Here is a 27241-nt window from a genome sequence, read left to right on the forward strand (position 1 = left end):
TTCTTCAGATGCGCATCTGCATCTTGAGACCCTGATTGGAGATTTTCAGTTAGTTGTGTCCGTTTGGCCTGTGCATGTGCCTTATGCCTCCTCTTACAGGACACCAAGACTATATAGGGTATATGGGTGAACCACACTCATTTTCTTCTCTAACCAAATGTTCCCTAGAGCAGAGGGGAGGAATGGCAGGTAGTGGTGCACCCATAGGAGGACACATCTCAAAGAACTGTAGTTGCTGCACAAAGTTAGTAACCCTTTCTTCTTCTTTGAGTCATGTCCCTATGGGTGCTCCACTTCAGGTGACTTCCAAGCAGTATCTCCAGATGGAGGAGGGACAGAGTCCAGAACTGAAGATAGAGCTGCACAACCAACTGCTGAATTGGATCCGACAACATGGATCAGGGCGTAATGTTTAGAAAATGTATATATTGAAGCCTATGTAGTGGCAATGCATACATCGCAGATACTAGCACACTCTCAAGTAACACAGTAGATGTTGCCTGTGATCTGGTCAAATGTGCTATCACCCTCTGGAGGTAATGAATGCCTGCAGTATCGTAACAAGCAATAATACACCCAGATATCTATCTTGATAGTCTCAGAGCAGAGATCATGGACCTCTTGGATCTATCTGCAAAGGAGATGAACAGCCTAGGTCACTATCTAAATTGCTTGGTCCCATCTAAGTAGAAAGCAAACGCCTTCAAACAGCCAGGGTATGGAAACAGAACCCTGCAGAGAAGTATGTGGCTTAGGAGGGAAAAAAACACTCATAGATTAATGGATTGATTATGGTGGAACTTCAATAAAACTCTAGGTAATTTAGGGTGGGGACATAAAGAGACCTTGTCCTTGTAGAATACCATAAAGTGGGGAATCTGCCATCAAGGCTCCAATCTCCCTGAACCTATGGGCTAACATTATGGCTACTACAAAGGCCATCTTCATAGACATATAGAGCAGAGAAGAGGTTGCCATTGGTTTAAATGGAGGTCTCATAAAATAATTGAGTATCAGATTGAGATCCCAGATTGGGGTGCAGTATCTAATCTGCAGGTAGAGATTCCCCAAACCCTTAATAAACCTAGACAATACTGGGTGAGCATATATGAAGAATCCTTCTGCCGGAGGATGAAAGGCTGATATTGCAGCCAAATGGACCTTAATTGAACTAACTGAACTGAACTAATCGAACAAATAATCCAGGATGACTGAAAATGGCATCAAATCAGGCAAGAGGCAGCAATGACAACATCAGTGGAAGAATCACTTCAGGTAAGTATTGTGGATTCTTTCTACTATTCAGTAACACCTGTTGTACCTCCGCAGAACAGGAGGATTCTAACCCTGTGAATCATCAAGGAACCCTTAGGTGGATAACCACTAGGTTGGGATGAAGCACACGACAGGAGATGGGGAATGATAGGGAGCTTGAGCTAAGGTTGAATAAATAGGTGAAGCAGGTGAGGGTACCAGGCTTGTCTTAGCCAGACTGGCACTATAAGGATAACTTTGGCTCTGTCCTGTCTGATCTTGTTGATCACCCTTAGTATCAGAGGCATTGGAGGAAAGACATCTACCAAGGAGTGGTGGCTCAGACCCCCTTTTGAGCAGAAAAGAGGGCATTTCCTGTTCCTGGAGGTGGAAAAGAGCTCCACCTCTGGCAGTCCCAATCTTTGGAATATAGTGTAGAGAATTTGAGTGTCTAGCTCCCATTCATAGTCCTGTGAGAATTGCCTGCTGAGGACATTGGCTGTGGTGTTCTGAATGCCTGGGAGGTAAGCTGCTGAAATTTGGATCTGATGAGCTATGCACCAGTTTCACAGTTTCATGACTTCGGCATACAGGGAGGGGGATCTTGCTTCTCCCTGCCTGTTGATATAGAACATGCAGGATAGCTTATCCATCATGACCCTGATTGATTTGCCCGAATGAGAGGTAGTAATGAAGGCAAGTGTTCCTGACAGCCCTGAGCTCCAACAGATTGATGCAGAGACTAGTTTCCTGAGTTATACATCTACCCTGAATCATGATGGCACTGAGGTGAGCTCCCCATACCCAAGAGATCAGGGTCTCAGTATCGAGAGATGCTTGGTACCCATGAAGAGAGGGGACTCCATTATATCCATTATTGAGAGGTCTTTTGTATATCTAAATTCTTATGGTACCAAGAAGAGGATTGGTACTGACACAAAAGCTGAGGACATGGTTGCAGAAGCCGATAGTATCATCAATATCCGGCACCATTGCTTGCTTGGTGCCAAGGGTGCTGAAGGCATAGGTACCGATGGCTGGACTGAATGCACAGGTACCGACAGCAGGGCTGAGCTCAACAGCATCAGTCCCAAATGCCTATGCTCGACCTTTTTGCTGGTACTTAAAGCTCCAGGACTTTGTGCCCCCACCGGTACTAGCAGAGGAGTCCTTCAACTCAAGGGTAACAAGTTAAAAGGTTGAGGCTTTGGAGACTGTAAATCTCAACGGCGACCTGGACTTTTTTGGAGCTGACTCCTTAAGGTGACAGTCCATACTTCTCTTTTTGGAAGCCTTTCCTGAAACATCCAAAGTCTTCCTTTTCTTAGGGGAAGACTGCACTGAAGTTGAAGGAGCATTGGATCTATCCAGAGATAGATGTACAAGGATGGGGGAGAGGGTCACTGACTCAGAAGTTGACCAAAGCATTTAATCTTCAACAGTCTGAGTTTAATCTCTCTATTCTTCCTTGCCCTGGACTTGAGGGCCAGGCAGAAACTGCACTTCTGGGAGATATGGGACTCCCCCAGGCAACGGACCCACTTTGAGTGGCCATGCTCACAGGTATAGTCTCTTGGCAGGAGAGGCAGCATTTGAAGCTAGCTATCTTAACCACTATAGAAAAATAGAAAAGTCCAGGCATGTTCAAGGCAGACATGCCAGGGCTCCATCTCAGCCGAGGTGGTTGAGAAGGAATTAAGGGAGGGTCTCTTGTTCAGTCATACAGAGTCGTGATGTCCGGCACAAGGAGGCACAGGGTGCATGCACAGGCCAAACAGACACTACTGAAAATCTCTGATCAAGGGCTCAAAAGGCACATGTGCACCTGAAGTGGAGCAGAGTAACTCAGGTTGTGACCTACATGGTTATAGGCTAGCTGGGAGCATCTCAGGCTGGGAGCTACAGCAGCAAAGCATTGTAACTTGGCACCCAGGGTTGCTGGGCAAGTGGTGACACAACAAATTACTGGTCTGGATTGCACCCCCCAGGCCGTGACAACCATCCAACAGAATAAAGGCAGCAACAGGGTTGAAGCAAGTCCCCGATCACCTGCAAAAACACAAACAAAAAGTGGGAGACTGGCTCAGGGACCAACACTTGACAGACTGTAAGGCCTAACAGGCTGCAACTGGCTTATGGTAAAGACCATGTCCCTACACTGAGCTACGTACTAGTAACCTCTGGCCCCAGCAAGTCAGCAAATGCTTTCACAAAAGATACAACAACAGTTATTATAAGGAAAGATGTAGCAACCCCTATGGAACTTGGCAGTAGCAGCACAATATGCAGGAGGAAAGAGTTTTAAGGAAATACCAGGAAGCCAGTCTGTTTGCACATGGCTTCAACACTAGTTGCAGTTGCAGCATCTCTGCTAATATTTCTCTTCATAAAGAGTTTAGTTTTCGAAACACTGAGTTCTCTCGCTCTCATGTTATTACCCAGTACATAGTACATGTAACAGTAATGAAGCAGAGCGATTTGGATACATGAAGCATCAATAATACAATGCTGATGTTTCTCTAATGGCAATACAGTATCACATTATTCATAGATCATGTGGTAGAAGACCACTAACCACTAACAGAAGCTCGATGAGGTCACTTCCAAACAGGATACAGCCCTGCAATAACATGCTGTATTTATAGCAAATGAAGCCTCGTAATGCGAGTTCCTGCAGAGAACAGCAAAGCATGCATTTATTGGACTTCACTGTCCAAGAGAGATTCCAAGTTACTCCCATCACTTGGGAGCACTGCCTTTGTGTTTCAGAGTAAAAACACCAATATGTTATATACCTATAGAATAAAGTCTTACATTTACACAATGCCTTTCATCCCAAAGGATCTCAAAATGTTTTTACTACCTAGCTGCTATATTCCAGTTACAGACATGCACATGACTCCCACTGAAAGTTATGAATTTTTAGCCTGAATATAGCCAGACATGTACACAGGGGAATAATTTCACCAGCCACTGAAATACAGCCATCTCTCAGGTGGAATATGGCAGTTTTTTTGGCAGTGCACCATACCTCGTAATAGTTTGAAGACGGAAGGAATAAATGCCAACATATTAGGGTCAAGTAGGCAGAATGTAATCACAATGTTAGGGCTGGTCCCCACTTAGTCCGGACTTCGGACTAAGGTACGCAAATTCAGCTACGTTAATAACGTAGCTGAATTCGAAGTACCTTAGTCCGGACTTACCGCGGTCCAGACGCGGCCGGAAGTCTCCCCCCGTCGACGCCGCGTACTCCTCTCGGCGAGCTGGAGTACCGGCGCCGACTGTGAGCACTTCCGGGATCGATCCGGGATCGATTTATCGCGTCTTAACCAGACGCGATAAATCGATCCCAGAACATCGATGGCGTGCCGCCGGACCAGCCGGTAAGTGAAGACTAGGCCTTAGTTTTATGCATGCTAGTAGTCTTGGCCTTTCAGAAGGAGTACACCTCCTACAGAATGAAAGACCTACCCCTCCAGGAAAGTCAGAGGGAAAGGAAAAACAAATCCTAATGTGCTTTGAACTAACTGATGTTGCAGAGCAATAAGAACAGCAGGAAGATTAAATCAGTCTTATTCTTGCTCTTTATCCACACACAGAATCCTAGATTGTGGCTTTAAACACACAATGGGCTTTTTAAAATTTCCTTACTAATGTCTTATGGATCATTTCACCTAAGAGAAGCAACAGAAAGCATTCCTTTCTTCAGCTGTTCTTGCCAGGAAACATTGCCTTGTTTGCAGCATAAGGACTCCAAAATACTTTCTAAAGTCATTTTGGACACTTAACTATTTTGCATAATACATGGATGAGCATATGTGGTACATAAGAAGCTTTTGAGAAGGATGGAGCATGCTCTTTGAAGAAAGGGGTAGGAAAGGGATGAAAGTCTGAGATGTGCAGAAAGCAGTAGGGAAAGAGAAGAAAATGTCTGGGGAAAGTCAGCATTTCTTCTGATCTAGCCCACTTATCACATAACTCAGCCATTAAATATCTCCTGTTTACAACTCTGACTGAAGTGACAGTTTAAATCATTATCTTGTATTATGTCCCAGGAGATGCTGAGACATATTACAGGAATTAAAAACATGTAACTTAAGATAAGCAGAAATAAATGAGGAAAAACACCTGCCAGCCTGAGTAATTACTCAGAGGAAAAATAGATGGAATATATGGGAACTGTAGACATTTTTAATGGAAAAAATCTGAGATCATCTTATCTCCCCTCCCCCTGCTCTCAAATTTTGGCCAGTACACGAACATTCCCTACACAGCTTTCAGAGTACATTCAGCTCCACTGCACTTTAATCTTATCAATCATATTTATTTATATCTTGTCAAGTAGGGTCAAATGCTAGACACTGGTATGTGTTTTTGAAAGTCATTGGGTTTCCTGTATCATGATGATGGTTATCAAGATGAGATGTATCATGTCTGCTAAGGGGATATTAAATCTTGAAGGGTCTACCCTAACTCTGAGTCTCTCAGAATTTCACTAACAGCTTCCCTCCCCCGCTCCGTATCTTTAGATACGGGCACTGAGGTCTGGTCTACACTACGAGTTTAGGTCGACTTTAGCAGCGTTAAATCGAATTAAGCCTGGACACGTTCACATGATGAAGCCCTTTCTTTCAACTTAAGGGGCCCTTTAAACAGGTTTCTTTACTCCACCTCCGACGAGGGGATTAGCGATAAAATCGGCCTTAGCGGGTCGGAATTGGGGTAGTGTGGACGGAATTCGACGTTATTGGCCTCCGGGAGCTATCCCACAGTGCTTCACTGTGACCGCTCTGGACAGCACTCTCAACTCAGATGCACTGACCAGGTAGACAGGAAAAGCCCTGTTTGCCCAGCGTGGAGCGCACAGGTGACCACGCAGAGCTCATCAGCACAGGTAACCGTGATGGAGTCCCAGGATCACAAAAGAGCTCCATCATGGACCGAACGGGAGGTACGGGATCTGCTCGCCCTATGGGGAGATGAATCAGTGCTAGCTGAACTCTGTAGCAGTAAACGAAATGGCAAAATATTAGCAAAGGTCTCCAAGGCCATGAAGGACAGAGGCCATAACAGGGACACACAGCAGTGCCGCATGAAAATTAAGGAGATAAAGCAAGCCTACCACAAAGCCAGAGAGGCAAACGGAAGGTCCGGGGCAGAGCCGCAAACATGCTGCTTCGACGCGGAGCTGCATGCCATGCCAGGGGGTGCAGCCACCACTACCCCAACCGTGTGCTATGACTCCGTCACTGGAGAAACACACAGGGAAGAGGGTTCGGGGTACGAGGAAGAGGAGGATGAAGATAATGTAGATAGCTCACAGCAGCAAGGAAGCGGAGAAACCGGTTTCCCCAACAGCCAGGATATGTTTATCACCCTGAACCTGGAGCCAGTAACCCCCGAACTCACCCAAGGTGTGCTCCCAGACCCTGAGGGCACACAGGGGACCTCTGGTGAGTGTACCTTTGTAAATATTACACATGGTTTAAAAGCAAGCGTGTTTAATGATTAATGATTAATTTGCCCTGGCAATCGCGGCCAGTACAGCTACTGGAAAAGTCTGTTAACGTGTATGGGGATGGAGCGGAAATCCTCCAGGGACATCTCCAGAAAGCTCTCCTTCATGTACTCCCAAAGCCTTTGCAAAGGAGGGCTGCCTTATCCCGTCCGCCATGGTAGGACACTTTACCACGCCAGGCCAGTAGTACGTAGTCTTGAATCATTGCATAACAAATCATGGCAGCGTATGGTCCTGGTGTTTGCTGGCATGCAGACAACATCCATTCCTTATCGCTCTTTGTTATCCTCAGGAGAGTGATATCATTCACGGTCAGCTGGTTGAAATGGGGCGATTTTATTAAGGGGACATTCAGAGGTGCCCGTTCCTGCTCTGCTGAACAGAAATGTTCTCCGCTGTTAGCCACGCAGTGGGGGGAGGGGTGAAGTGATCATCCCAGAGAATTGGGTGTGTGGGGGGGTGGGGAGTTAGTTGGGTGTTGCATGTTAACCCGGGAACCGCAGCCCCTCCTTTTACATTGCAAACCCATTTTAAATGGCCAACCCAACGGGTGCTTGGTATGGGAAATGAGGGCGCTACTGTTTGAAACCATTCCCACATGTTAAGAAGGTTAAAAAAGCCAAAAGACTGTGGCTTACCATGGCTGCCTGCAAGCCGAAATCTGTTGCCTGGCACTGCGTGAGTGATCTCTCACACCAAACCGGCAGGCCCTCAATATAAGAGGAAAAATGCAACCTTGTAACGAAAGCACATGTGCTGTGTAATGTGAACAGCAAAATTTAACATGAAAGAGCGTACCCATTGTTCTCTAAAATGTGTCTTTTTTAACCACCTCGCCCTTCTCCACCAGCTGCAAATGTTTCTCCTTCACAGAGGCTAGTGAAGATTAGAAGGAGAAAACGGCGTACTCGGGAAGACATGTTCACGGAGCTCCAGATGTCCTCCCACGCTGAAAGAGCACAGCAGAATGCGTTGAGACAGTCAATGTCAGACTACAGAAAAGCACAGTATGAACGAGAGGAGAGGTGGCGGGCTGTATCGCGGGATGAACAGAGCAAGTGGCGGGCTGAAGATGATAGGTGGCGTCAGCTTGCAGACAGAAGGCAAGAGTCGATGCTCCGGCTGCTGCAGCATCAAACTGATATGCTCCAGCATATGGTTGAGCTGCAGGAAAGGCAGCAGGAGCAGAGACCGCCGCTACAGCCCCTGTGTAACCAACAGCCCTCCTCCCCAAGCTCCATAGACTCCTCACCCAGACGCCCAAGAACACGGTGGGGGGGGCCTCCAGCCTCCCAGTCACTCCACCCCAGATGATTGCATGAGCATCAGAAGGCTGGCCTTCAATAAGAGCTAAAGTTTTAAACTGCAGTGTGTCCTTTTCCTTCCCTCCTCCTCCACCCATCCCGGGCTACCTTGGCAATTATCCCCCTAGTTGTTTGATGAATTAATAAAGAATGCATGAATGTGAAGTAACAATAACTTTATTGCCTCTGCAAGTGGTGCTCAAAGGGGGAGGGGAGGGGGAGGTGGTTGGTTTACAGGGAAGTAGAGTGAACCAGGTGGGGGGGTGGGGCGGAGGGTTCATCAAGGAGACACAAACAGAAGTTTCACACCGTAGCCTGGCCAGTCACAAAACTCGTTTTCAAAGCTTCTCTGGTGCGCACCGCACCCTGCTGTGCTCTTCTAACCACCCTGGTGTCTGGCTGCGCATAATCAGCAGCCAGGCGATGTGCCTCAACCTCCCACCCCGCCATAAATGTCTCCCCCTTACTCTCACAGATATTGTGGATCACACAGCAAGCAACAATAACAATGGAGATATTCTTTTCGCTGAAGTCTGAGTGAGTCAGTAAGCTGCACCAGCGCGCTTTTAAACGTCCAAAGGCACATTCCACCACCATTCGGCACTTGCTCAGCCTGTAGTTGAACAGGTCCTGACTACTGTCCAGGCTGCCTGTGTACGGCTTCATGAGCCATGGCATTAAGGGGTAGGCTGGGTCCCCAAGGATAACTATAGGCATTTAAACATCCCCAACGGTTATTTTCTGGTCCGGGAAGAAAGTCCCTTCCTCCAGCTTTCGAAACAGACCAGAGTGCCTGAAGACGCGAGCATCATGTACCTTTCCCAGCCATCCCAGGTTGATGTTGGTGAAACATCCCTTGTGATCCATCAGGGCTTGCAGCAGCATTGAAAAGTACCCCTTGCAATTTATGTACTCGGTGGCTTGGTGCTCCGGTGCCACGATAGGGATATGGGTTCCGTCTATCGTCTCACCACAGTTTGGGAATCCCATTGCAGCAAAGCCATCCACTATGGCCTGCACGTTTCCCAGAGTCACTACCCTTGATATCACCAGGTCTTTCTTGCCCTGGCAACTTGGATCACAGCAGCCCCCACAGTAGATTTGCCCACTCCAAATTGATTCCCGACTGACCAGTAGCTGTCTGGCATTGCAAGCTTCCACAGGGCTATCGCCACTCGCTTCTCAACTGTGAGGGCTGCTCTCATCCTGGTATTCTGGTGCTTCAGGGCAGGGGAAAGCAAGTCACAAAGTTCCATGAAAGTGCCCTTACGCATGCGAAAGTTTCGCAGCCACTGGGAATCGTCCCACACCTGCAGCACGATGTGGTCCCACCAGTCTGTGCTTGTTTCCCGGGCCCAGAATCGGTGTTCCACGCCATGAACCTGCCCCAGTAATACCATGATTTGCACATTGCTGGGGCCTGTGCCTTGTGAGAGGTTTATGTCCATGTCAATTTCCTCATCACTCTCGTCACCGCGCTGCAATCGCCTCCTCGGCTGGTCCTGGTTTTGCTTTGGCATGTCCTGGCTCTGCATATACTCCAGGACAATGCGCGTGGTGTTCATAGTGCTCATAATTGCCATGGTGATCTGAGCAGGCTCCATGATCCCAGTGCTATGGCGTCTGGTCTGAAAAAAGGCGCGAAACTAGTATCTGACAGACGGAGGGAGGGAGGGAGGGGCGAGTGACGACATGGCGTACAGGTACAGGGAATTAAAATCAACAAAGGTGGCTGTGCATCAGGGAGAAACACAAACTGTCACACGGAATGGCCCCCCCCCAAAGACTGAACTCAAAACCCTGGGTTTAGCAGGCCGTTGATTTCACGGAGGGAGGGGGAAGCAAATGAATACAGAACAAATCTATTTTTTACATCTTAAGCTAGCAGACGACGGTGCAGCATGACTGATAGCCCTCGGCATCTTCTGGGTGCTTGGCAGAAAATACTGGGTGCTTGGCAGACTGATAGCCATCATCGTCAAGACAGTTCGATAGGACTGAGCATGTCTGCCCAGGTGCCCATGATTGACAGCCACTGCAGTACAATGACGATGGATACCAGTCGTAATATACCATCTTCTACCAAAAGGCAAGGTGCTGCTGCTGTGTAGCAATGCAGCCCCATGTCTGCCAGCACCCAGATCGCCGATGAAGGCTACCAGTCATACTGCACCGTCTACTGCCAAAAGGCAATTAGCTGTTGCTGTGTAGCAATGCAGTACCACGTCTGCCAGCACCCAGAGGACATATGGTGACGGTGAGCTGAGCTGAGCTGAGCTGAGCGGGCTCCATGCTTGGCGTGGTATGTTGTCTGCACAGGTAACCCAGGTAAAAAGGTGTGAATCGATTGTCTGCCGTTGCTCCGACGGAGGGGGAGGTGCCTGACGAGATGTACCCAGAACCCCCCCCGACACTGTTTTGCATCATTCAGGCATTGGGATCTCAACCCAGAATTCCAATGGGCGGCGGAGACAGCAGGAACTGTGGGATAGCTACCCACAGTGCAATGCTCTGGAAGTTGACGCTAGCCTCAGTACTGTGGACGCGGTCCGCCGACTTAATGCACTTAGAGCATTTTATGTGGGGACACACACAATCAGCTGTATACAACTGATTTCTATAAAACCGGCTTCTATAAATTGGACCTAATTTCGTAGTATAGACATACCCTGAGTGTACAGATTTTTTTCCATTCTGATTCCATTCTGATTTCACAAAGAACAGGAGAAGGTCCAGCAATGGGCTAGTAAAATGGTGGTTTTAACGGAAGAGTAGCCTCTTTCAAAAATGCAAGCAAAAGGTGCAGCTGTGATATAAAACCATTTACTGATCTAATTCCATGTAGCCTTGGAAGGATTTTGCTTTTAATTAGTAAATGGTGGTTATCAACGTCTTCCTCCACCTACAATCCAAAATGTACATCAGGAAAGTTAAAACCACATAACATCATATTAGTAGTCAAATAGTTCTCCTTTCTGCTGTCAGTTGTATCAGGCCAATCAATGAAAAATGAGTATTAGTATACAAAGGAGACAAACTGGCTGAAACAGTATTTTTTTAATGGACTAACTTCTGTTGGTGAGAGACAAGTGTTTGAGCTTACACAGAGCTCTTCTTCAGGCTGAAGAAGAGCTCTGTGTAAGCTCAAAAGTAAGAGCTCTGTGAGCTTGAAAGCGTGCTTTCTCATCAACAGAAGTTGGTCCAATAAAATATATTGCCTCACCTATTTTGTCTTTTTAATGCCTGGGACTAACCTGGCTACACCACCACTGCATATTAGGACACAAGTTTACTAACCAATACTATAATTTTATTTCTGAATCAGTTATTAATCTCAAATTCTCAAGTGGGTGATTTTGCAAGTCTTGAGTGAAGCTATACATTCACTAAAAATTAGAACTGTTATAGGCCTGCATTCTTAACATTCTCCAACCTCAACTAGGTCAAGGAGTGAGAGTCCCCAGGTCACTCCTGATCCAAATCTCTCATGACTACTACCTTTTGCCCAGCTCATTTGTATTTTTGTAACAAAAACAAAAACTCTTTGTGAATGTCAATCTAAAAAAAAAAAATAGTGATTCATTTCAATGTTGCTTAAAGAAAAAAATAAATGTAGTGACCCTGGGAAAATATTCTGAGTGCCATATAAAATAAGGAAAGAAAATAATGAAGTAGACATAATTGTGTAATACTGCAATCAGAAAATAACGTATCTTCTCCAGTGCATTTTGACTATAACTTCCCTGAAACAACTGACTGACTTTTATGCCTCATTACTGAGGAACAAAGCTTCTAAGGTTAAATTTGATCTGATTCACCAAATCTCAGAAAAGGGAGGAGGCCAAGAATTACTGTCTTAATTTCTCAAGACTCATCATTATGTCATTTTACTCTGTCCCACTAATATTACTCTGATAAATTTGCTGGCTTTGAAAAAGCCTCCTTTGCAAAGTATGTTTTGTGGTTGACCTGGGTGTCATGTTTAGTTAAGTCCTTTAGAAATCCTCTTTCATAATACACAAAGCCATTTGTTTCACTTGAGAATATTTTGAAGGTGAAATTAATCCAGATACATTATTCATTTAGCACCTGAACAGTGCCCATTGAAGTCAACAGAAAGACTCCCATTAATTTCAGTGGGCTTCAATTAAGCCCTTAGGCCCAGATTTTTAAAAGTATTTTAAAGCTGCATTCATCACTGCAACACCCAATTGATTTAAAGCCCAGGTTTCGTTCGTGAAATGTCAACTGCCAATGGGATTTTGGCTCATAAGTGCCTAAATCCCTTTTGAAAATGAGATTTAAGCCCCTAAATCAGTTAAGTGTTGCAATGCTGAGTACAAGGTTGCCACCCATCCAGTTTTCACCCAGATAGTCCAGGTTTCAGCTTGTGCGTCCGGGTGCCATTTGACAAGCCCTGATGTCTGTTCTTTTTATCTGGGGGGGGAGGAAGAGGTGGAGCATGGCGGGACCTGGGGAGTAGAGGTAGAGAAGGAGGCACGGCCTGGGGGAAGAAGCAGAGCAGGGGTGTGGCCTTGGGGGAAGAGGTGAAGCCTGGGGCACGACATCAAGGGTCCAGTTACCAGCCATTAGAAAGGTGGCAACCTTACCCAAGAAGCCACTGCATTCCTTAGTTATTAAACTGTTGGTGGAACAAGGAAAATATGGTACTAGAGGGAGTTTTTTGGATGTTTGTGGCACTGTACCAATATAATTTAAAGTGAGCCTACCACCTCTTTCAAACTACTGGTGAGGCATTGGTGAGTGATCAACAGTGGCAAATTTATACTAGCCATGAATATTTACCTTGACTGCTCTCCCACACCAACTGGTGTTATAGAGATTTATTCTGCATCGATGAAGCCAATCAGACATTTGTCACTTTTGCCAGAGACTTCAATTAGCAGTGGTGAAAAGGAACTAGAAAGAGTATGATACTGGCTTTGAAATATATTGGCTCCAAAAACCAACCAAAAAAAAAAGAGAAGTGAATGCAAGTATAGCTTAAAATCAAGTTGCATTTGATTTGCTCTCACAATAAAACCTGATGTATCCAGAAAGCTGACAAAGTAGAACTGTGTTATGAAGATCTAGTTGGGCAACTCCCATTTGGATCCCTACAGCTGATTACTACACTTATATTCATCAAACAGTGAATTTGCCAAAGGAGACTGCTTCAAAAAATCAAAGCATACAGCAAGTTCTGCAAGTGGGGGTTTTTTTGGTACTATGGCTGGTTCTGACTGGCTCAGTCACTCCCAAAATTTTTAAATATTCTTTAACTGCAGCTGAATTGGACTCAGAAAAGGTGCAAAATTTGTAACCAAACTACTGATAATGAAGAAAATCAGATTACTTCAAATCTGAGGGCTTGTCTACACTTAAAATGCTGCACCGCTGCAGCTGTGCTGCTGTAGCACTTCAGTGAAGATGCTACCTATGCCGATGGGAGAAGTTCTCCCATTGGTGTAGGTACTCCACATCCTTGAGAGGCTGTAGCTAGGTTGATGGGAGAATTCTCCAGCCAGCCTAGTGCTGTCTATATCAGGGGTTAGGTCAGTTTAACTGTGTTGCTCACGGGCGTGGATTTTCCACACCCCTGAGCAACGTAGTTATACCGACCTAATTTCCTAGTGTACAGCAGGCTTGATCCTTATAACCCGAAAGCCCCACTGATCAGCATGAATAAAGGGCAAACACACCAGCACCAATAGGAATTGGTTTCTGGAAGAGAGTTGATTCATATCTAGAAACAGTGATCAGTAAATCCCACTGTAATTATTCCTTGGCCTCTATGAGTTCTGACCAAAAAAAAATGAAACAAAGCTGAAACAGTTAAAACAGTTTAGAAAAAGGAAAATTCAGCAGCACTCCCTTGTCAAGATGACATGCTGACTCACTGCAGCTCCACACTCTACAAGAAACAATCAGCGTGCATGAAGGAATTAACTTTGTCTCTTGGAAGAAAACAAATATTTCAGAAAACAAACTACTGAATTTTCAGCTATAAAACAGCATTATAAACTCAGTTAGAACTTCCAGTGGCATTTTCCAGGAAAATAGCATGGCAATTTCAGATAACACATTGCATCTAGATACCTGGTGCCGTTTTCTAGCAACTCTCCTGGCAAAAGTTAAAGCTACCTAGCACTTTTTTGAGAAGATTTGGAGAGAATGGTGCCTTGACTAATGCTTCTTATCTTAGTAAAAGATATTCTAATGTCCAGTACTTTGAGTGAGTCATTGTTAACGCTGCGATTTAGTCACAGAGGTCACAGAAGTCAGGGATTCTGTGACTTCCAAAGACCTCAATGACTTCAGCCAGCCCCGGCTGGGAGCTGTAGGGTCCCCTGCTGCTGGTGGCAGATGGACCTCCCGCATCTCCTGGCCACTGTGGGCGGCAGGGGGGACCCCTGCAGCTAAGGGGGGACCCCAACGCTCCCCACCACCGTGGGAGGCAGGGGGGAATCCCCGCAGCTCTCCACCTCCCCAGGTGGCAGGAGGGACCCCCAGAGCTCCTGGCCTCCGTGGCGGCAGGGGGAACCCCCAGAGTTCGGAGCCACCAGCAAGGAGGACCCTGGAGCTCCCAGTCCACTCACAGCTGCCCAGGTTTCTCCGTGAATTTTTCATTATTGCCCATGACCTGTCAGCGACTTTTACTAAAAATGTCCAGGATAAAATCTTAGCCTTAGTCATTGTTGACTGCATATATAACTTTCATGACTCCTTGTGTTTCTTTTCTATTTCAATCTAGGAAATTGACATACAAAAGCTTTGTTCACGTATCGTTACGGTTGTTACAGGCAATTCAACAACAAGACATACTATTACACACATCACTAAGGCCTGGTCTATGCTAGGAAATTCGGTCAGTATAACTACATCGCTCAGGAGTATGAAAAATGCACATCCCTGATTGATGCAATTAAACAGACCTAACCTCTGTGTAGACAATTCTCCCATTGACCTAGTTTACCACCTCTCAGGGAGGTGGAGTACTTATGCCACCAGGATAACCTCTCCAATCAGTGTTGGTAGCATCTTCACTGATGCGCTACAGCAGCACAACTGTTGCAGAGGAGTTGCTCTGCTGCAGTGTATTAAGTGTAGACAAGCCCTAATAGTCTAAACATTTAAAACCAAAGGAACTCACAAGGTAAAAGTTACATATGCAATCCTGACACCAGCTTTAATACTCAGTTCTCATATACATCAAACAAACAAAAATCTCTTCCCTGACCAGCACCAAATCCCTGTACTTCTCTGTGCAATATTTAAAAGGCACACACAATATTAAGAAATATAACTTCTATTAATCAGAAGTGATTGATTGAATTGAAAATGTGAATTACAAACTAATGCGTGTATAACTGGTATTGTGCATGTATTTGTTCTGTATACTAAGTGTAATAGTTTGTTACAACACTGACAGTTGCAGTTTTCATCTGAAGAGCACTTTTATGCCCTGCATGGTGATTAGAATTGGGATATGTTCATACAGTTGCTTTGTGTCTCATGGTGTTTGTCTAGTTATGGGCATATGGATTTATTTTAATCAGTGGACAACATTATTTATAGGCCATTTGTTCAGTCATGAATTGTTAAAATGTCTGGTTGCGTATGATTGCATATGATTGAGCAAAAGCATAGACTTTATACAACTTTGACATGAATAAAATGAATGCATTTCACACAGTTATGAGAGAAAGCATATAAACCAATATTAACTCCCTCAAATAACTGTTAAGAATGTTTTCTCCAAGGGAAGAGTTACAGTTCTTTGGGTGCTGGTCAGTGCGACATTTTCTGTTAATGATGTGTTCACAAGCAACTGAATGTAAGATTATAAGAATTATGTAACGTTAGCTTACAATTTCCTTAGCTTTTAATGTGCGGGCTCTTCTACTGGAATAAGGATATGTTTTATTCTGATTTCCCTTTAGCAAATAAGTTTCTTGAGTGGGAATATACCAGATGTAATGTGCCTTGGTATAAAAACCTAGTGTTCATTAAAAATCTTGTATCAGATAAAAGCCTGACTTCAGGAAAGCGGCGAACAAGAAATCTTGGAACAGGCACATATATCAGCAACAGCTGAAATGTGTGAAATATAGTAAAACACTGAATCACACACATTAAGATGGAAAAGACCTATTAGGTCACCTACTCCCATCATCTGCCAGTGCAGAATTGTTCCCTAGAGCACATGGTGAGCTTCAGTTAAGAATGGAGGCTGCCAAAAGCCCTGTCAAGTCTGTTAATACTTGTCCAATAAGAAGGAAAACAAAATCAAAAAACTTACAAACGATCCAAGTCACAGAAGATTTTCACAGTGCCAGGAAAACATGACTCTATCCCTATTGTGAATTCTGTAACTTGCTGTAGAACCAAAGTATTGCTTTTTAGTTTGGAGCACTTTTGTACTGTATGATCACAGCTAAAAGAGCAGACAAATCAGAATTATAAACCACAAGGGGAAACTTTCCCTGTAAGAATGCTGTGGGAAATTGGCTTCAGATGGCAGCTATATGTGGAATATTTGTTGAAACTTTATAGTTTCAAGATACTTGAAAGTGCTAAGTGCATATGTGTTCCTCCTAAATAGAGGCCTTTCACATATAAATCCAGCCCTAATTTGGTAAATCTTTATGCTTCTTGTGACTGAGGTCGTGTCTACATTAGGCTTTTAGCCTCTAATATAGCTACACCTGTGTAGAAAAGTGCAGCTTACCCAGATTTGTACAAGGTAAGCAGAGAACAGAGAAAAATCTCCTGCTGGTGTCTTACTAAATTTGGTACTAGCTTGCAAACGAGCAAGGAAGGAACAGAAAGGAGGTATGAGGGATCACAGGCCTGACCCCCAGATCCCCAGACAATGGTCAGACTGGGGCTGCCACCCAGCAGCTCACCTGAGCCAGTGGAAAAAGGGGGCTACCAAAGCGCTAGCTCACAAAAGGCCCCACCCACAAAGCTTCTGATTGGGGGAGAAATCCAGCCCCATTGATTGGCTGAGATGCACTACTTAAAACCTGAAAGAGGCACAGGAAGTTGTCTGAGCAACTAGGTGAATCCCTGACTAGCTGGTGCTATGGACCCTGCTTACTTGCCTGACTCCCAGCCTGTTCCTGTCCATTCCTGCCCTCCTAATCCCAGACCTGGTCTGTTCCTGGTTCCTGCTTTCCTGCCTTGCTCCCGGTCCCTGATCTTATAACCTACACTGGATGCTGACTTCAGCTCTGACCCTGGCTTGGTACCTGACTCTGTCTCCATCTCTGACCCTTGGATTGGCACCTGGGTCTGACCCCAGCTCTGGTTCCATGCTCCTGACTCTGACCATTAGATCTGACCACCCATGCCTAGTCCCTAGAGGAAGGCTGCAGGACCTTGAGAGAGTCCATGACATCTGTTTACTGGTGAGGCATAGAGCCCCCAGGTGTTCATGGGATTATGTGACTGCCTATGACCACCATTGAGTTCATGGGTGCAAACAGTTGCATATCTTAAAAAATCAGTTAGACACATATTGCAATATGCATCTCAGTAAGTGAGAAGTGGGACTGAGCCCTGAATGAAGACAGGAATGAAGCTGTCTTTTGCTGTTAAATGAACACTTTTGTCCCTTGGTCATTTCTTTAGATACTAATGGTCAAAACTCATTCGGAGAGGGAAAGACAGCCTCTGGAGGTTGGAAGTGTTTCTTATGAGAAAATATCTGCAGTATTGTGCACTAATGGCCCCCCAAAAAACCCAGTGCGTAATTGTTCCTGTAAGCTGCAGTATTTTGGATCATGAACATGCAATATCCTAGTATTTTCAGAAAGGTTCCTGGAGAAAAAATAAATCAATAATATTGTACCTTCAGCCAATGTTTATGCAGTGGAAACTTCACATACATTCACCACTAGAATTCAGACATTTACCATTACCAAACAACGGTAGCTGATATACTGCAGCTATTTCTAATCTTAAATATATAGAAATACTGAGGTCTTCAATAGCACTATATGGAAGCTGTTAAATGCTGAAATTTTTCAGTAGTGACTATATTGTAACCTCTTAATACTGCCCATGAAAACCATTAGCGGCTCTAAGAACTCCTTATGAAACTGGTGAGGTCAGGACTTCTTCATCTTTTTGGCAAGCCTTTAAGAAGTATCCTCAACTGACACCTCACTGTAAACCAGCCAACATTTTACTTTTGTTGAAATTGCAAAGCACGCACAACTTTCAAGAGAGAACTTTCAGGCATGATGCAATAAAGGCACTATAGACATCTGTGGACCTTATATTCTCTTCAGTGGCTGCCTATAGAGAGGTCGCTTTATTTTAAGAGAGAAGTTACTATGTTTTAAGGTAATCCAGTTTAGTTTTTGGACAGTGAGGGATCTGGCTATATTTGATCATTATTCATTAAGTCTTGCTCTGACAATTATGTGTGATTTGGCCCCAGCCATCTTCCAGGGGTTTTATCTTCACAAGCTAGAACAACAAGTAAACAAGCATTTGATACAGTAATCCTTTGGCTGTGGCACTCACTCCCTTTGGATACCCACCTCAGCCCAGCTGTCTCGAAGATTTTAAATGATTTCTTTTTATGCAGATACTGATTCTGCTCCCACTGAAGTCAATGTAAAAAAATACTCCCACTAATTATGCTCATAGTGAACTCATAGTTTTAAAACAGCCTTTTAGTCCCAAATATTGAGAAAAATCAGAGTGAATGCACCACTCAGGTTCTACCGGGAGGCCTTACTTGGTGCATAGCCCTTGTGCTGCTATCAGTAGAGGGGTGAACATCCCCCAAAGAAAACAAATTCTAACATCACCATTGATGCACCATCATGATCTCAATGTGATCTCTAACATATGATTTCTATAACATTTGACCAAAAATTTGATAGTGTTAAATAGCATGCATCAGATTCTCATCTTGTGGCCAGGATACATCATAGATGGTCCGGTAAACCATGTATACATAATATAGCAGAAGTCCAATAAACTCTTTGGATGATTTTACTTTATGGTACAGGTTTTAAATTCCCATGAGGGACTGGAACACCATTTCAAAGAGGCTAACATGTTTTGCATCCAGGCACACTACAACTTTTAAAAGCCATGTTGAATAACTGCTTGAATCTTACTAAAATGTAATGTGCTCACACTTGTTAAAATATAGCTTAACTTTAACCAGATTTAGCTGTAGCACTGAAAGAAAATTATCTATATTAATACAGATTTTACTCAAGGCACTTACAGGGAAGTACCTCTGAGACAGAATGGGACTCCCATAATATTTTATTTTTCCACAAGATGGATCTTACAGCAGGCTAATCAGGCTTAACCACAAGTAATGGGTGCACAAGAAGAAGCCATTGTTGTACTTACCTTGGTTTAAGTGTCTGACACAGTCATTCAGCACTGCACTAAATTGTTTCTGAGCTTCTGGATCCTCGAAACAGTAGTAACTGTGTCTGAGGTAGGGCTGCCACAGGTAAACTGGAAACTCTTTTGGCAGGAGAACAAATGCCTGGGCATTTTCCTTCTCATTAGAAGCTAAATAAATAAATAAATACATACATAAATAGAAATATCTGGTTTAAAACAAGTTTCTGGGCTTTTCTAGCCAGCTTAACAAACATTTTTACCTTGTGATTAAAGCTATAGGAAAAATAAATCCATTAAGGTTCTCAAACAACATTTCTTCTTTATCATGGAGGTCTGGCCTAGGAAAAGTATAGGTCTCAGGATGAAATGGTCCATCTTGATCCAAGCAAATGATCATTCAGATCATGTTGCAGCATTGCATGCTTGGGACCTGCAATCTCTGCAGATGGTACTTCCATGTTACAGGGGCACATGTTTGTATTCAAGTTAGATAGAGCCCTCAGATGGGCAAAGTTTAAGCACCTTGGAGAATCATAAGTTTTGATGGATTATAAAGGCTAGGCAGCAGGGCTTTCATGGTAAAAAAAATTAAGCATGGGGAATTTTCATTTCTTTCCCTACTGTCTCCTCTGTATAATGTATGGAGCAAATTATATTTAAGCAAAAAGAAAGAGTGTGCATTTCCTCACCCCCAGTTTTCCTTCCATTTAAGCCCCGATGCACTGTCTTCGGAAAGCTCTGTGCAATTCTGTGCTCTTGGAAAGATCAAAGAAGGTCCAAAGTCCCTTAAAACATCAGTTTATGTTTCTATCTGGACCACACACAGATATTGTAGAACTCCATTTATAGTTAAGTAGAATAAAAGTCATTGTATCTATGCTTTGCAGTGTGCAACGGGCAATTCCATTAACGGTCTCTTTAGAGACTTTGCTTGGAGTAAAAATGTTAAACTCACAAAGCCAGATCTTTGGCTGGCACAAAGGGGACAGAGCTGCCAGAAAAAGACAGCTAGGAAGTCGTTGTACAGGAGAGTCCCCAGATGCCCTAAAGCTGGTGTATGATTACTATTATTATTTATTTGTATTAGCAGGTGTTCCAGGACCATGACAGGGCATGACTGACGCATGCTGTCCCTGGCAATCCTGGGCCAACAATCACAAGTTAGAGCAGCACTGAAAAGACTTAGAGGTCAGAAAGGCAATGGAAAGACACCTGTGTTCCTTATCCCCCTCCTTAGCTGTTCCAAATCCACATCTGGCCCCTTAGATTTAGAGCTTTCTTCCTCTTCATGGGAGGAAAAATCATTGTGGTGTATAAGCTATACAAAGTAATGTGGAGCTATTATCTACAATTAACAACTTCCCTTCTATTTGTGTGTGGGACACCCAATGAAGTGCCTTTAAAGGGAGACAATTGACATCCAAGGATGGGATAAGTAAAATACAGAAGTGGTGTTTTCTAGTCTGCTTGTGGTTTTGCTTTGTACAGTTCACAAAACTATTTTGTAGTGACAGCATGACAACAAGTATCCAGTACTTATTCATTAATTAATAGCATGTAGTATGTGGTCTTCTGGAATTATGTTTCGATAATGGAAAACATGGAGCATTCATCTTCTGTTACACTGCTTAAAACATAGCCTCGAGATCTAAAAAAAGGCTGTGGAAAAAGTGGTTGAGATTGGGCATTTCAGTTTTTGACAGTGCTTACCAACTGGGTCTGGAAAATGCTTATCAGACAGCAAATTGTAATCTTCTTCTGAGGTCAGTACTTTGCCTCCTGCAGGAAGAATACGATATTTAGGGCTGACTCCCTTCTGGTAAGCCTGGGGGAGGAGGGACATGAGAGAGAGAGAATCAAAATAAAAATTTTAAAAGTGGTAGTCTCCGCCTATAACATGTCCCCAATTCATTTACATGGAACTAGTACATAGATCCTCCCTAAAGACAGCAGTTTTGGTGGTCTAAATTCAGATCTATTTCCTGAAAGCATCAAATCTGAATAATGTTTAAGTGTAAAAAGGTCAGCAAAATGTGTACAAAAATGGCCCTCTGGTACTGCTTATCTGGTATTGTGCAACTTTCAAGCTATATCTACTTAGTTTGATGGCTAAAACTAGTTTGGACATTGGCACTATTGCAGGGCCAACATTCCGGCTAAACAGAAAGCTGCATGGTGGTATATGGGAATCAACAGAAAAATTGCTAGTTAAATTCCAGTTCCAGAAACACTGGTTAGGTACTACAGTGATAGACCCCTTAGAAATGTTGATAGATGGATATATATGGGGAAGACAGAAGTGTTGTGAAGATTAATTGTAAATACTTGCAAAATGTTTGATAGATGAAAAGTGCTTAATGGATGTTGCACCTGCTTATCTGAGCACAGAATTTGATCCATTCACCATAAAACAGCATCCGCATTAGCCTAGAATCCACTCCTATTCAGATTATCGACAAGTTTGGGAATATTGAGTTCAGTAATTTTTTTAAATCTAACAGAAAGAATGAGGTGCAACAGACCCAGTCATATGTTACCAACTCCACACGGAAGCAGTAACATGCGAGAGTGAAGCTTAGAGTGACCAGATAGCAAGTGTGAAAAATTGGGACAGAGGATGGGGGGGTAACACTATATAAGACAAAGCCCGAATATCGGGACAGTCCCTATAAAATTGGGACATCTGGTCACCCTAGACAAGCTTTACCTCTTTGCTCTCAAAGCTTTGCACTGCATAGTCGTTTCTGATCACAATATATCTCTCCTTCCATTTCTTCAGATCTTCAGCAAAATGCAACAACTCTGCTTCATACAAGATCATCCCAGATTCCACAGGGGGCTAAAAAGAAAGTGATCAGATTTGAAAGCATTTTGCACAAATACTGGCTATTCTGAAGGTTTTCCTTCTACATTTTCTAGAGGGCATATTAGCAAGGACCATTTGGGAGCTCTTTGGGCCTTCTCTTGAAATTCAGAGTAAGGATCATCTGTTTGAATCAAGTAGATGCAACCCAGGTGATTGAATTCATATGGCTTCAGAGGGTTGGGCGCTAGTGGGCCTAATTCTCTCCAAACTTATTTCTAGATTTCTGTGGCAGAGGAGTTCTTATTAACCTTTCAGTTTTCATGGTGGTAATATTAGCCAGTTCATTAATAATCTTTTGTTTTAGATGTCAGTTCTGCAGCAGAGCTGGCCCATTGTTCCCAGGTGCTTCTCCATTACGTGTTAAAAGACTATTTTATTTTGGAGACTAACTTTATGATTGAAAGAATCAATTCTATGGGCATAAAATATTTCACGTTTCTTTCATTTATACTTTTTTTGGCTTTGCTGTCCCTATTACATATATATCTTTTCGAAGGGCAATGCTTGTGTTTGAGTGCTGGTTCTTTGCTTAGCCAACCCACATAAACAGTATAAACTATGAGGTTTCACACCTCTCCAGGCGAGGACTTGTGATTTCAGGCCAATTCTAGTGAAATGTTTAGGTTAGCACCTATCTCTCAATTATGGTCAACGTCTCTGAATTTCCTTCCCTTATCAAAACCGTACATACATGCTTCTTTAGATTATTCCATGAATTAGTTTGACAAGTGTTGGCCTTTCCTATGGAATCCTGCAGGCATGGTTTACAGATTTGGCTAACTCTCTCACAGAAACGTCCACCATAATTAAGGCTCAGATTTTGTCATGAGCAAGTCACAGGCAATAAACAAAAATTCACAGCCCCGTGACCTGGCCATGACTTATACTATACCCCTGACTAAATTTTTGGTGTTCTGTGGAACTCCAAGGGCACAGCTGCGGCTCTGGAGGGGGGGCTCTGGGGCACCTGCTGGTGCTGGGAGGGGCCTCCGGGATGCCTGTTGGTGCTGGGGGGGGGCCTCCGGAGCGCCCGCTGGTGCTGGGGGAGAGACTCCGGGGTACCCGCTGGTGCTAGGGGGGGGGGCAGCATGGGACCTCCACTGCTGGCAGGGGACTGCCCCACCGGCCCAGGACTGCCACCGATGCTGCTGGCGGGGGGCAGCCTGGGAGCGCCATTGTTATGGGGGGTGGGGAGGAGTGCGTCTGGCCTTGGGGTCAGTCACACCTGCCAGCAGCAGAAGTCATGGAGATCACAGAAAGACATGGAATCCGTGACTTCCGTGACAGACTCGCAGCCTTAACCATTGCGTATCGACTTTATCCTGAGATACCTACAAAACTTTGCAAGTGATCAGAGCCCCACTATTCCTCCCCTCCACACCAAATCTGATCCCTGTTGAAACGTATGTTTCATATCAGTATTTTTCTTATTCCAAAATATTCTCTTCCCCAAAAAGGTAATACAAGTTACTTCATGTCTAAACCACAAAACAGAGCCAAATTTTCAAAAGGCCTCAAACATAGCAATTGAAATCACACTTATACACATCTTTAACATTTTTACCATGTGCAAAAAGAAAACAGTTCTGGCTGGGAGGCTAACTGCATCTGCACTTGCAAGTTTGTTACAGATCTATCCAATCATGCACACATCATAGCTTTAAACATACATGAGTTTAACTGTAAAAGAGATGCACTCAAGATGTTTTGTTTCCAAATTTATAGGCCATTAAAAAGATAGCAAAAATATAAGTAAGGAAAATGGAAATACACTATTTATTTCTTATATATATGTCACAGTTAGGATACTTTGGCCCTGATTTTCAGAGGTCCTGAGTATCTGCTGTTCTCACTGACTTTAACTGGAGTTGCAGGTGTTCAGCACTTCTGAAATTCTGCCTCTTTTGGTTACAGATGTAATCTTGAGTTTCTGAGTGCATGTTGTGTATATTTAAGATAGTTATGCTAATAAGGTCTGGCTGTTTCTGTGCTAGCAGGGCAGAGCTATCAAGCAACATCATAGAACCTAGGATTCCTCCAAGATTTCCTCTTACCTTGGTTTTCAGGAATTGAGACTGGAAGTTTCGGTGCTGTTCCAGTTCATTTTGTATGTGCTTACAAAAAGCAACAGCATACTGGCGTTGGTAGTGTGGGCTGAAGTTTTTGATTACAGCCTGGGTTTTCCCTGAAACAGAACATATGAGAATAATTACATTTAATTTATATTCATTTTAGGAATAGCAGTACAAACCATATCAACATATTGTCTAACAGCAGCCAATGCTCACTGCTTCAGAGCAAGCCAGAAACCTATAATGTACTCAATTGTGTGATACTGTAAACACAATGGAAGTTTCTTCTTGATTCCAGTTGGTGAGCCATTTGTGCCTCAAATTGTTATTTTACACAATCTACTGCAAATGGTGTTCTTATTCATACACTATAGCTACCTAATCTTTTTCTTAAAACTTACTAAAATGTATTTCCCTATAAGATGCTATCTTACCATTCTCATGACATAGTGTCTCAGAACAGCCGATGTACCTTAGCAGGAAGATAAGGGTTTCAAGCCAAAAAAAAGATATTTACGAGATACTGGGGGATGTTCATGCAAATTAGCCAGCTTTGTCACATGTCACAGATTGTATTGCTGGCTCAGAAACCTTTCTCCAATCTCTTTAAAAAGGACACTTTCTAGGTTTAGCCATTGTGGTCTTTTCTCATAAACACGACACAGACACACTCTATGGGGAAATGTTTTTTTTAACAGATTTCAGTTACTTTTGGACTCCAGATATCATCAGCACTAATACTGCTACGTTGTACTTCTATAATCTCCTATATGAGAATCTCAAAGCTCTTTACAAATAATAAATGAAAATTCAACATTCCTGTGAGGGAAGAAAATAAGATTATCCTACTTCATAGTCAAGGAGACTAAAACAGAAGTTAGATGATTTGCCCAAGGTGACTCAGTGGGCAGTTGAAGAACTGGGAACCTAGCACTCCTGTCTCTCAGTCTGCATGCTAGACAACAATGCCTCTTTAGAGATACTATGAAGGCTCAGTTACAAAGATATTTATTTGAGCTGGGTGAAGAAAGGTAACTAACTCCCTTTCGTGGAGGATTTTGATATTTTGAAATTTTGGTTTAGCTCCAATTTGGAACAAAATCCAATAATTTCAAGCTTCTCCATGAAAGGAAATAGAACCCTGGTTCTGGGGTAATTCACATGGCAGACTGCCCCAGAACCACAGACCCTAGGAGCTCTGGGGTCCCTGACTTCAAAAACAGTCCAGCAGGTGGGTTGGCTGGCAGAGTTCCAGCTCAGAACTTTTTCAAAATCAAACCATCTCCGCAAAAAGGTTTCAATTTTGACAAATTGGCAAATTCTGACATAAAAAAACTTTAATAGGAATTTTTCCTACCAGCTCCGCATTTTATAGAACTGGCCACAAGTCCATAGCAGATTGGATGTACTCTAAAGGTTTTGACATATATGTTGTTACTGGAAATGTATAACCATACAAAACTTCATCCACCAGCCTCTATTTTAGTCTTACTCTAGTTGGGAACAAAGTTTTTAAAAATGAATGCATTCCCCAGAATTTTTTCACTTAATTTTGATGTTTAAAATAATTCAAGATTTTTTTTAAATATAAATTGGGTGAAAAAAAAATCTCTGTATTTTCCAGAGACAGAGTTAGGACATTTTGACATTTAAAAGTGTGAGATTTAATATTTTAGCACTTGTGAGTACTTTATTTCCTTCTGCAAATGAGACAGAACAACTCTGCTGGGGGCTCAGGGCAAACTGCTGCTGCAAGGTGGGTGGAACTTGCAAAAGTGTTCAACACTATGGTCTGGTCTGCTCCCACTGAAGTCAATGGTAGTTCCACAGCAATGAAAGTGTAATTAAACTAGGGCATAGCACTTCTGAAAATCCTATCCACAACGATGTTTTGTTATTATAACATGACGCTTGGTATTGAGAGCTGACTTGAATTTAGCAGCCATTATCCAGTGAGCCCACCTTGACTTCCTTTCTAATCCTTCATGTATTTGTGGGCCAGCAGCTCTCTAGACTCAGAAGCCCATCTGAAAGGCTTTCCAGAGTAACTGGAAGTAATTCTGTCCTATATGCCTAGATCCAGTTAGGTTCTATGCAAGAATCAAGAAATTAAGGTAGTTCTTTCTCTCTCAGAGCATGTAAAGACATAAAAAACCCCAAACACTCCTGCTCTGGCAATTTTATTTTCAGCTAGTTGCAAGTCACATAAAACTTCCTGCTAATGGGAGAGCAGGGGAAGCTATGAGAAAAAGAAGTTGCCATTAAGCAGGCTTTGGTGAGTCTACTCTATAAAGTGAGAATGGCACAAATGGCACCTTCTTACTCATATCTTCTCCCTGCATGTACCGAGAGCCATATCTGCTGACTTTAAAAAAAATTTTTACTCCTGTTCACCCTGCAGAACCAGCTCAGCTAAGCGTGAGCTGGATTCCATTCCTACTTGGGCATCAATAGCACTGCAGAGTAAATTCCAACTGAAGGACTCGATTCTGCTCTCATTTTATACCTCTACAACCACACAGAAGACAGTTACAGCTCCACAATTCCACTGAAAACAACCGCGTCACAGGTGCACAATTCCTCTGCATAGAGTGACGCCGCAGAGGTAGTCTGTGAGATCATTATTGTTGAGGATGGTCATATGAGCAGGAAAGATCCAGCTGGACTCTCAGATCCCATGTTGAGTTAAATTTTCAGATCTGTCAGTTAGACAGTCTTTTCACTAGGAAATTGAGCCTGGGTGTTCTTTGGTCCGACAGTCTCAAAGGGCCCAGTCTTGTGGGCTCCATTGACCTCAAAGGGAGTTAAGGGCACTCAGCAACCTTGCAGGATATCCCCA

The 27241-nt window shown here is 43.5% G+C and overlaps 1 protein-coding gene across 1 annotated transcript in view; it reads right to left on the bottom strand.

Moving 5' to 3' along the window:
* The window catches only part of NIBAN1 (niban apoptosis regulator 1), a 135672-nt gene that overhangs the window by 48503 nt on the left and 59928 nt on the right, over positions 1-27241 (bottom strand). The window contains exons 2-5 of the mRNA XM_034779778.1: positions 24385-24515; positions 22172-22303; positions 21175-21289; positions 19465-19632 (exon numbers count right to left, since the gene is read on the bottom strand). Coding sequence (XP_034635669.1) covers positions 19465-19632; positions 21175-21289; positions 22172-22303; positions 24385-24515 — 546 coding nt within the window. The remainder of the gene's footprint in view (positions 1-19464; positions 19633-21174; positions 21290-22171; positions 22304-24384; positions 24516-27241) is intronic.

This window comes from Trachemys scripta, chromosome 8, assembly GCF_013100865.1.
Source record: "Trachemys scripta elegans isolate TJP31775 chromosome 8, CAS_Tse_1.0, whole genome shotgun sequence".
NCBI classification, from domain to species: Eukaryota; Metazoa; Chordata; order Testudines; family Emydidae; genus Trachemys; species Trachemys scripta.